The 11,639-nt window shown below is 39.4% G+C and overlaps 1 protein-coding gene across 2 annotated transcripts in view; it reads right to left on the bottom strand.

Annotated features, from left to right (window-relative positions):
* Positions 1 to 314: 314 nt before the first annotated feature.
* Positions 315 to 11,639, bottom strand: part of HDX (highly divergent homeobox) — a 30,867-nt gene continuing 19,542 nt past the window's right edge. For both annotated transcript variants that reach the window (XM_015860514.2, XM_015860515.2), the window contains exons 7-11: positions 10,196 to 10,403; positions 7,243 to 7,322; positions 5,253 to 5,336; positions 3,063 to 3,185; positions 315 to 2,034 (exon numbers count right to left, since the gene is read on the bottom strand). In XM_015860514.2, the coding sequence (XP_015716000.1) occupies positions 1,909 to 2,034; positions 3,063 to 3,185; positions 5,253 to 5,336; positions 7,243 to 7,322; positions 10,196 to 10,403 (621 nt within the window). In that variant the 3' untranslated portion in view covers positions 315 to 1,908. The remainder of the gene's footprint in view (positions 2,035 to 3,062; positions 3,186 to 5,252; positions 5,337 to 7,242; positions 7,323 to 10,195; positions 10,404 to 11,639) is intronic.

Genomic DNA, 11,639 nt, shown 5'->3' with positions numbered 1-11,639 from the left:
AGACCTTAATTACTGTTAAATCGGTGCTCAGTTCAGCAGGCACGTGAAATAATGCTCCTCCTTTGAGTAAGGATATCAGCAAGTAGCTCCCAGCCAGGCTGTAGTACTTCAGTGCAGGCAGTGAGCATGTGAGCAACACACAGCTTACATACTGCTTACAGTGCCTTCTCTCTTGGGATACTATTATTGAGTGAATACCTTAACTCAAGCACAGGCCTTACAGCTTCCTTTTGTGGGGTTACTCTGTAAGAGGTTTTTTGAGGACTAAATACTAATTGAATTATAGTCAGAATTTCACAGCTGTGAAACCCTTATTTTTTTTTTTAACCTTTATGCATCTGGCACTTAGCAATATTGTTGGAAATCCCTCACGCCCAACTATTACAGCCAAACAGAAAAAGATGGCAGAACAGAGCTGAGCACAGCTCCTAAGGATACCACATCTGCAGGAGTGATTAGGGAGGAGCAGACAGAGAAAACCTGAACTCATTAGTGAGTTTATCCCAGCATTAAAGGAAAAAAATGTTCTGGGTCATCCCCTTCGTGCCACCATGCCTGAATTTTCTGAGCTTCACCTATGCTGAAATCAATGGGATTACTTACTGCACTGCATGGACAGGGACCCACCAGACTGTGTTATTACTTGGTGTAAAATTGAAAGATCGGGCTTTTTAACAAACTGTGAAAGTAGGTTTCGAATACGCTTGTTGAGGAATATACAGATGAGAAGATACGGAGCATTAACAACATGGGCACGCACTTACAAACCCTATTAAATTCACCCGAATGTGTCTGCACATCCATTTATTCAGATGAGGAAAGGGATTCAATGCGACCAACAGCTGGGAAAGCAGAAACTCATTTCAGCCACCGCCTGCAATCAAGCTCACAGTTTAAAAATGGCAGCTGTGACATGGCAGTGCCAAAGAACTTGTCAGACGAGGCTACTTCAAAACCAGGTCACACGTAGGAAGTCTATAACGCTCAGTTCTAAACACTTAAATGCCTTTCAGGGCATAACGGATTTAAGAGAGCATCTTGATAAAGGGGAGGAAGGTTTGTTGAAGAGTATGTAAAAGGTACTTAAAACAACAAACAGAACTTCAGCACTGCACCTCAACAAATAAGAAAAGGTAACTACATTCATAGAACCACTAAACCCCGTGATAATCTGTCCAACCCACTGCTGTTGTGAGAGTATAAAAAGGGTCACATAGTGCAGCTACCAGGTTTCCCACATGACCTCACTGGCGGATCGCTTACAGACAGATTCTGTACATCAACAGTTTAGTGATGGTTCCAATTATTCTGTTCGCCTTTCAAAGTGTTTTCAACTGTTTTGGTCACAAAATGTTAAGATTAAACAATCTGAAGTCACGTGATGAAAAACACTTCAGTTTAATTTCAGATCTGCAAAGAGTTCAAGCACAAACTCAAAAAAGCTCATTTTTCTATTTGGATTCTCAGTTCTTTAGTCCACCTACCTGAGTCAAAATGAGGAAAAAATTAAAACCAGGAATAGTGAGCAAATAACTCTGAAAAAACTGGCTGTTTGTGTAACAGGACATTTGTTTTCCACTCTTGGATCCCTGCTCAAAAAGTCTGTGCTACAGAGCAAGTGTTATTCTGGAAAGTCAGAAGTTTATCCTAATCAAGGCCAAACTGCTAAAAGAGAAACACTTCCTCATACAGGTCTTTCCTTTAGCAAAAACAACACTCAAAATTTCTTGACACTGCAAACTGCAGCTGTTATGTACTACAGTCATTCTTCAGGGAGTTCTACCTCCCCTTGGGCTTTCCTTTTTGGGCTGAAGAACACTGTATAACAAAACGCTGTTCTCTTGAAACCTACACATTACGTGAGGTTTCTTTCTGTCATTTAGAAATAATTACAAAAATGAAGTAAGATCACAAACTGTCTGAGGCATTTTTCTCCGATAAAGACGACAAGCTGAATGAGGTATCATCAGGCTCCGGTGATGCTTGATTGAAATCCATTTCTTCTAATTCAGGAGGTAAGTCTGAGAGCAGTGCCTACAATGAAACAAAGTATTACAACACAGTATTATCTTGTGCAGCAGCAATTAAACGTCATTTAAACATATGGTTAAAAAATAAACACAAAAACCACAACAAAACAATAAAACTTGGTTGAGCTTTTTGGTCAGTGTTCATATTGGACAGACTGCAAAGAAATGAAACCCATCATGGGTCGGTACTGTTGGATATTGAGAAGAAAAACACTGACCAGGATGATGTATCTCAGACCAACAGTCCCACAGGGTCTTTCAGTTATTCTGGAAACAGCTCAAAACATCTTTCCCCAGACTGGATGAGATGAAATGACCTTCATCCATTTCTTTTATTCACTCATTGTGAAGTTGCAAAAGCTTTACTATATCTACGGTTGTGCTACACAGAGAATGTGCATTGGATAGAACCAGATGCTGCACACCAGATCATTACAGTTATTCACGTTATTTATCTCTAAAGATTCAAGTTCACTTTTCTTTAAAGCTTAGTTCAAGTGATCTTATGAAAAAATTATAAAAAAACTAGAAGCCAACATTTGTTTTGGAATTAAAAGTGTTCTAAGTTTTTTTCTTGGAAGTTACAGCTCCTATTTTTACAGCTGAAAGCCTGCAGACTTGAATGGTGAAAGGAAAAAAGAGAGGCAACAAAATCTGTCCCAAAACGCCCAGATTCAAGACACTATCTAACAAAGTACTCAAGGAAATGCTACGCTTTAAATGCAGTGCAGTAAAACTGAAGCCTGGCTTTTTTTCCTGTATCCACCTTGGACCTCACAACAGACAAATCCAACTCGCTCACGCTTTGCACTGCTTGCCCTTTGGTAAAAGTAACACTTTTAAATGTCATTGCTCATCTAAATTGTGAGATCTTTTATTTAACTTTCAACTTTTCTTTGTCTGCAAGATGTTCTGCACGTTGTTGTCCCAAAACATGATTTGAGCTTCTGGGCTCTACAGAATAAACATAAGGAAATGACAGAACACAACACGATGTACACCCCCACCGTTAACATCTACTTTGACACTCACCTGCTGCTGCTCTTTGTCATCTGATCTAATAGCAAGTATCAAACTCCGCGTAAACGTCTGCAGTTCAAAATACTTCTGTTTGTGATTCTCCAGCTCATTTTCAATGAATCTGACTTCTTCATTCTGAGGGGGAAGATTGCATACAGTTTTGCAAGTAATGAATTGTACTGCATCACTTTAATACATACCAGTACTTCAAACTTTCTGTGTGTAAATAAGAAAAACAGCACGTTAGATTCCTTCCAAAGCTGGTACTAAGTCAAAAAACTCCACAATCCTTGAACACAACATGTAGACATTGGATACAAACAGGGGTTCCTGATGGAGCACCAGGAGCATTGCTCTAAACCTACAAACATATGCCATCTCCTTTTTCAGTCTCCTCCAAAAGAGAACTGGAACCAGTTACCAGCTGATTGGTATATAAGACCCAAAAGCTAAATCTATCTACTGATCAGCTAAAATTAATCTTCTCTAGTTATTAACCTTTGGAAAGAACACGTAACCTAAATATGCAGAGTTCACTTTTAAGAACCAAAATCACTGTGCATTGTTGCAAAAGACATCTGCATAGTGGCATCATATGCATGCCCTCCATCAGCTAATGATGATAAAAATCCCCATTAAAATTATTACTGTATAGAATTTAGGTACACGACACTCACAGAGTAAGCATGTAGGTTCATAAATACTTCATGGCAAGTGCTGTGTTTACCACGGAATATCAGCGGCAAGAAAATGGAAGATAACAATTTAAAAGAGACAACCCTGAGTAAATTCCAAGCTGAAGTTTATGAAGATTGGTCCATGGTAAAACTGTTCTCACATACTTTACTCCTGTTGCACAAGACCTCACCTGTAATCCTCAGACTAGTCTTCCTGTAAGCCTAAACCCTGCTAGAGAGTATATAACTGGAAGGGAAAAGGGAAAAACTTCCAGTGAATGCCTTAAGGATTACTTGAAAATGTGTTATGGTAATCAAGATTTGAGATTCTAGTATGAAGCCATTTTATATTGGTCTCTTGTTCCAATAACATAATTAATAGTTTTTGGACAGAAGGTCAGATAACGTAGCAGAATATTCCCATTTGAAAAAGAATGAAAGAGAGAATTAAGATAAAAAAAACACCACCCTTATTAGGCAGCCACATGCCTAATTAGGTTGGCAGCGGTGCACAGAAAACGTTCCTTGTTGGCTGGTTTTGATGGCAGCAAATAGTTACATAAGCAAACTTCAATTTGGGCACTTACATAAAACAAAACAAAACAAAAAAAATAATCAGCTTAATGTATTTCTTTTAGATGGAAACTTCCAAGATGCTTATGTGGCAGTGGATTTTGGCCAGCCAAAGATGGAATTCAGATTTATGCACAAAAGACATAGCCACAAAGACTAATCACTAATGTCAAGCAACAAAGCAACAAACAAGACTCTGTAGGGCATGCTGTCACAACAAGCCTTTCAGTTTGGTGACAGGTGACATTATGAAAAGGTCATTCCCTATCCATATTCATTCTGTACTGCCCTTACCAGGAAAACACTGCTTGAGGGAGTAATTTTTGTTCCGAATAGATGATCTACTCATTATTTTGGTAACTGATTATCATTAGAAGAGCATACCTGTTTCTAACTAAAAAGAAAAAAATTAGCTACATACATAAAAATGTGCTCAATACACAATAAAGAGCTGTGGCAACTTGTATGAGAGCTGCAACAAAGATCACCTTTGCCATTTGGGAGAAGACAGCAGCTGTCAGATATCCAACTGATTTTCCTCCAACCCACAACTACTGCTTACAGACAAGTTCTGGGCTACATTGTTAGAATGATTTATTTCTCAGTTCCTCCATTTCATTAGAAGAGTTCAGCTGTTGCACCCCTTTCCAGAGCTGGCAGCATCATGCTGCATTTTAAATCATGCTGCAGCACTCCAAAGAACAATTCTGGCACAGAACGATAAAGTTTTGTTTTAGATACTGTGTAAATTTGTCCTGGGACACGTGATGGGAGCTGCAGATGGCAACAGCTACAGTAACACGGCTCCTCTGTAGAAATCGAACTTTTCCTGCTTCCCTCTGCACTAAAATATGGTAAACTTACTTTAAATGGGACGAGGAGATGTGACTGAAGGGATGACGTGTGGCACTGAGACTATCCTGCTTAATGTTTCATAATCTGAATTACTCACCTTGTAATCCAAAAGAGAACTCATTTGATCCACTTCAGAATTACTTATCATATCACTTTCTTCATCATCTATAATTTCTATTTTCTGAAACAGAAGAAAATGGTTCATTCCAAATATGCAAATGTATGCATCAGACAAACAATCCTATCGTAGAGTGACATGATGGGGTGAGGGTAAGAGAAGCTGGTGCAAGCTTGTCAGCAATTTGGAAGCATGGAGCACCCATTAGATGGCAATCATGCACCTCAGCCACACGATCCAGCAGGAAACCAAATTGAAACTGTGCTCAGGAGCTGATGCCGCGGTGACTCAGGCTGTTTACATGTCACCATGCTTTTGGCATTAAATCGCACACTGCATGTCATTACAGCTCACAAAAGCCTGCATTTTATTCCATAAGCTGCTCATTGAAGACTTCCTAGAGAGCAAAGATTATTACAGTTTATTCTGCTGGAACAAAAAAGACATTACAGCAAGTGACAAGCCCAAACTGACCTACTTCTTGCCTAAGGAACTGAGGAGGTCCTTTGGCCTACTTTGGTCAGAGGGCAAATCAAATGCCCTAAAATGCATATGAAAACAGCTCTAATTCCATTCACATGGACATTTTCCCCTTAAATCATAATAATTCTTGGATTTTTTTATATTGAGTTTCGTAAGACATCTGAAGTTAAATGTTCAAGGGCAACTTTAATGCTGCTTAAGACTTAGAAATACCATATAATAACCATATAACCATATTAATTTCAACAGTGTGTTTTTCCTCCCCACAGAAAGCTTACTTACATGAGAAAAGTCAACTTAAAACTAACTTCTATAGGAGAAAATACAGAATTTACACATGTTTAGTAAACTGGTGACTTTTTTTTCTAATACACATCAAAATTAGATCTCAAACATCCAGAATGAATTTGAATTTGACAACAATAAGAGACTGGCACTTCTACCCAACAATTCAGAAGGATAACTTGATAAAACCAAGAATTTCTGCCTACTTTTGAGAGGGAAGCAATGGTCAGCTAAGAAGAGGATGTTTTTGTTTGGTTTGTTTTACTATTTTTCACTATTTCAGCTGTTGAAAGCATATAACAGAGACTGCATATAACAGGTCAAAGTGGTTTTATGTAATACAGTGTAGGCAACGACTCACACGGACATGAACAGATTCGAATTTCAAATAAAAGAAAGTGTTATGCAAAGCCCAAGTGCAACTGCAACAGCACACATCTTAAGGATTGGTACAGTACTAACAAAACAGAGCATGAAAAAAACTCAGCCATCTCTGCCTCCCCTCTTCAGCCTTATCAAATTATATAAGGCCGGAGTTTAGGTGGAGAACTGAAGCTCTTGGACATCCCCTTTGCAAACCTCTTACCTTTGTCATTTTACATTCTGCATCTCCATGGCAAACATGTCAGCCTGAGTGATTATATCTAAGGTCACAGCAGGCTGCTATGGTAAACAGAAAGGAAAAAGGAGCCGCTTCTATTCAGGCGAGCCACAGAACATACAGCCCTGGGATTTTTTTATCCAAAAGCTGGCCATACACAAACAAAAGAAATAAAAAAGGAATAAAATGTTCTCCACATATATACGCCCATAGAGGAAAAAGAATCTCCTGTTCATCAGCTCATTTCAGCTTTTGTGTGATTAACATAAGAACGAATGTAAAAACAGAGCTGGCTGCAATGGCTGTAACTGGGGCCTGTTCATCCTGTAGTGCAAAGCAACACTGTGCTTTGTGCTACAGGAAAAGAACACTTTGACTGTTATGGTATGGAAAAATGTCCAGTATTCAGCTTCTAATGAACGTGTGTAATTGTCTCTTCTGGTACTCTTAGCACCATTTCTTTCAGCACTCAAACAATATGAAAAGACACTCCCAGAACTAAGCTGAAGTTTTTACCCAGTGAAAAACATGGTGCCGGACACCAAGTTCAACATTAGACATTAGTGAAGTTGTATCAGTGAAAAGGAGAGGTGTACATACCACATTATCAGCAGATACTGGATTCCGGTCATCATCTTTGTGATGAATTTCTTCATTTTGAAGAGCTTCATTTGTTTCTTCTGCAAAAATAAATGAGTTTTTCAGATTTCCTTCAAATTTTATGCTTAAGGAATATTAGTTTCCCCTATGATTAAATATGTCACATCCACTAGATACAAAAAATGAAAATCATTATCAGAAGCTACACAAAAAAATAAAACCCTACGTCTCATTAAACAAGACATTGCACCACAAGCATCTCAGGCCAAAGTTATGCCAATTGCTAGTTGAAAAGACAGAGAAAACATCAGTTACTCTCTCGCCATGTACCAAAACATTCCTAGTTTTAGGTTCAGGTTGGAATATTCAAAGGTGACAAAGTGTTTCACACGTCAGAGGTGCTCAGAACTGATTTTTTTAAGGAATTAATATATGAAAAACCCAGCATGCCCTGTAATTATAGGGTACATATCAGAATCCTCCTACTTGCAGGCACTGGGTACCTTTGAACAGAGCAGCGATCAAGTAGCTTATTTCCTTCTTGTAAGGCAAACTATTTATTTCTAATAGGTCTAGGCTTGGTCTGCTCTTTGTACAAGCAAAGTGCATGCTTGAAAACAGAGCGAGTCTTATCCTTAACCTCAGCACTAGATGATTCCAGTAGCCCTGACTACTGCTGGAGAAAGATAAGACATTCAATCCTACAATTAAGTACGTTTCTCAGATTTACTTTATTTCTCCACATTTAATACAACGACCTGAAGGAAGCAGTTTAGAGAAACAGCAAATAAATAAGCAACAGCAGCAAGAGTGCTCTGGTAAGAAACCTAAGTGAGGGCATTAACAGTGAGGCCACTGATGGAAGCACACAGTGCCAGGTGCCCGTGCAGCCCAGTGCTGGCAGCATGAGACAGGGGCAGAGGGGCAGCAGTGGGACAAGGCGTATCTCCTCCAAGCACGCAGAGCAGTAACAGGATTTAGCAACAGGATTTAAATGGAGACTACCAATGCTTGCTGAGAAAGGATAGTATCTGGGCCAGGCCATAGTGAGACAGTTATTGTTTTCTGCCAGTAGATTTCTCTAAACTCAACAAACGTTAAATAGATTTGAAACAATGCAGAACAATCTGCTATTGGCTGCACTTAAGAGGACAATTTCCGCAAGAACAAAAGCAAGTGGTTCCAAACGGGAAAAGTGTGAGGCAGGAGCAACCCGGGTATCTTAGTGCTTAATTCTGAAGAGTATAGCCTTCTTTTGTCTTCTCCTTTTCTAATACTTAAATGGTACATTTTAAAAGCTAATGCCAACACTTTCACTTTAATGAGGCAATTTAAAATATCCTTTCTTTAAGAGTTATGGGTTTTGTTTGTTTTGTTGTTAATTAGGACTGAGAGTTACATTAAAATAATCCCATCTGTCGTTGAGCAGCGTACAGGATGGTCGGTGTGACTATTTTCAGGAATTTCTTAGTAATCTGAGCAGTGAAACCTACTGGTTTGAACTCCAGAAAGTGAACAGAAACAGTTCTAGAATGGAACAGTGGTAGAATGGAAGACAGATTCCTGGGTGCTATGCAAACCCCACAGATTTCTGGTACTTCATTACACTTTGACTATACTCATGCACTCAAATTCCTACACTGTGTTGTAAGTGAGCCTCGTTCAATACAAGCAATGTTATTTTTCACTTTGAGCTGCAGAAAACTGAAGATTCTTCCCCCATCACCACTTTCTTTCAAACCAGTGTGACTAAATCAGTGCCTTCCACACCTCAGGCAAATTAAGGACTCCGATTCTGCATCTCGTTTGGCATTCAGTCACTTGACCCATTTCTTTATCATCTCATTCTCTTAACAGTAGTTTGTGACAAAGCAATCTCAAATTCATTCCCATCAGTTCTCCATTTCTCTAGTTCTTTCCTTTAAATTGTTCAGACAGAATGACAAGATCAAGACTGGCATATTAAACTGAAATTGCGTGCACTCGATCAGACTTTCTTTCAGTTTAGACAACAAAGGTTTTATTGATCTCTTCTAATCGGAAGCACTGGGAGCAATTAGTCAAGGTTGCAAAGCTGGTGAGAGGACCAGAGTGGCAAATCATGCCCTCGGCCCAGAGCATAAGCAATACGCTTATAATACAGGAAGGGAAGGCAGAGGTTTGTCCCATGTGGTCAGATGGTTCTGTGAGGTGCAGTAAAAGGGAATTAAGTTCAAGACACTTATCACTCCAGAGCATGGAATTCACTGTGAACAAACACACACCCTGTAGGTGCAGTTCTAAGGCTTCCTCAACAGTCCCCAGCTACTGACTTTGATCCTTCCTGCGGATTCATATCAGCCTGTCAAAGCGCATACACACACCTGAGGCAGCTTAATGACACAAGTTCTGCCACGCTCTGACACAGTCTGAAGCTCTTTTAGGGCAAGATGGAGTTGGAGCTAATGTATTTTCTGAACTTATCATTTTGAGTTTATTGTGGAAACCATAACTGCACAGTTCTGGTCACCTCAAAGCCAGCAGCTTTACACACATCAGTGCTTGTTTAGCCAAGAATTGTTGATGTGACCCTAACAGGAATTGATGTTCAAGTTGGCTGAGTAGAACTGGTAAGTTACCAGAGAGCACTTGTAAACCTCAGCTTCCTGGGGAAAGGAGACCCATCCACTTGTACTGTCTGTACATCTCTCGGCTGCACCAGCAAACTGTGAACTTGTTAATTAAATTCTGAGGAATCTGGCAGAAAAAGAATCTTATGACAGAAAGTTTCTGCAAGGTATGCGATAAAAGCACCGGCAGCATTCACAGAGTGAGGTAAGAGACCAAACAGTACTGTCAGTATAGAAAACAACACTCCTTCAGACGCTTCTGAATGTGTACAACAGAGAACCCAAAGCATGCACACAGTACAAAATTAAAACACATGCACAGCGGTGACTGCATTTTCAAATACCTTGTGAGCTTCCTTCAGATAAGCAGATTGATACTTCATCATTCCTATCATTATCATCCCCCACTTCAGTAGCTGTTTCCTCTCCCGGATTAAGTGCTGATTTAGAAACAAATTCAGATTGATCAGAGAAATCAGCAGGACCTCCTCTAGGGGGTGGGACCTCAATCCCCATTAAACGGTACTTCCGTCTTCGATTCCCAATCCACGTCTTGCAAGAGAAATAAACACGAATTATAACAGAAATTGTAACAAAAGCAGCAGACCCACAATCAAGTGAAATTAGCACATCTGTACTCTAAGAACAGGAGTATGGCCAGCAACCCAAGGGAGGTGACTATTCCCCTTTATCTGTCCTTCATGAGGCTGCCTCCTGGAGTACAGTGTTCAGTTTTAGACCCCAACACAAGGGAAAAGGGAAGGAAAGTGCAGAGCCAAAGGAACAGAGGCAACAGCTGCAAGTCACAGCAAGGAAAATTCTATTCTAAATTTCTATTCTAAATTCTATTCTAAAATTCTATTCTAAAATTCTATGACTATCACTGCTTCAGCACAGGAGAAAATATTCAAGATGGTAGCTTTATATAGCTCCCCTTTGTAAAGTGAAATAATCTCAAAACAATATTATCTTTCCCTCATCTCTAGTTGAAGGACGAGCATTTAGGAAAAGAAACTACAGAGCTTCATAACTGTTAATTGACTTGCTTTCTCTGATAAATTCTAAAGAAAAAAATCATACTGAAATTTTTAAAGACACAAAAAGAGTTCAATGTGATGTAGTACGAATTGTTGGCAGCTCTTTATCTCAGCTCTCTTCTTTTCCTTGCATCATCCAGGCTTTCAGTTCCACTTATCAGCTCTTGTTCACAGACACTTTGTTCCATCAAAATCAGTTTCTCGCTGGCATCCAAAAACCCTTCTCAGAGCCTGAAATCAGCTTCTTCGCCTGATTGTAACTTCTAGTCTTCTTGCCTTGGCCCTCCCCCCCCTCTCCTTCCACACCCTCCATGTTCTCAAATGTGTTCACCAAACACTTTCAAATATTAGAGGAATTTCTTCTTCAAAGATACATGAAACAACATTACTATGGCCTTATTTTGGAAATAATTGCAACGTTTCTTCTTCCCAATCCACTCCATTTAATTACTGTTCCAAAACGTAGCACAGTATAGATTTGCAATAAACCTATTGCTTATAATTCCTCAAAGAGAAAAAATAAGAAAGGTGAACTGCGATCCCAACTATTATACTGTCATGCTGAGCTGGCCTTGGGGAAAAACACAATAAAATACGTTAAGCTGCATCTTTAACTCAGTAGAAGATGGCATGGTTAACACTGGTCTTGGCAAACCATTTTTCCTACGTGCTACTCGCCTTGGCAGCTCTAATTTTCCGCAGTGACAAATGCAAAACAGGTACAAAAAAAGCTACCTAGAGATTTTTGTAC

The sequence above is a fragment of the Coturnix japonica genome, chromosome 4, assembly GCF_001577835.2.
Source record: "Coturnix japonica isolate 7356 chromosome 4, Coturnix japonica 2.1, whole genome shotgun sequence".
Taxonomy (NCBI): Eukaryota; Metazoa; Chordata; class Aves; order Galliformes; family Phasianidae; genus Coturnix; species Coturnix japonica.
The sequence above is the reverse complement of the archived record's forward strand: the minus strand, read 5'-3'. Positions and strand labels throughout refer to the sequence as shown.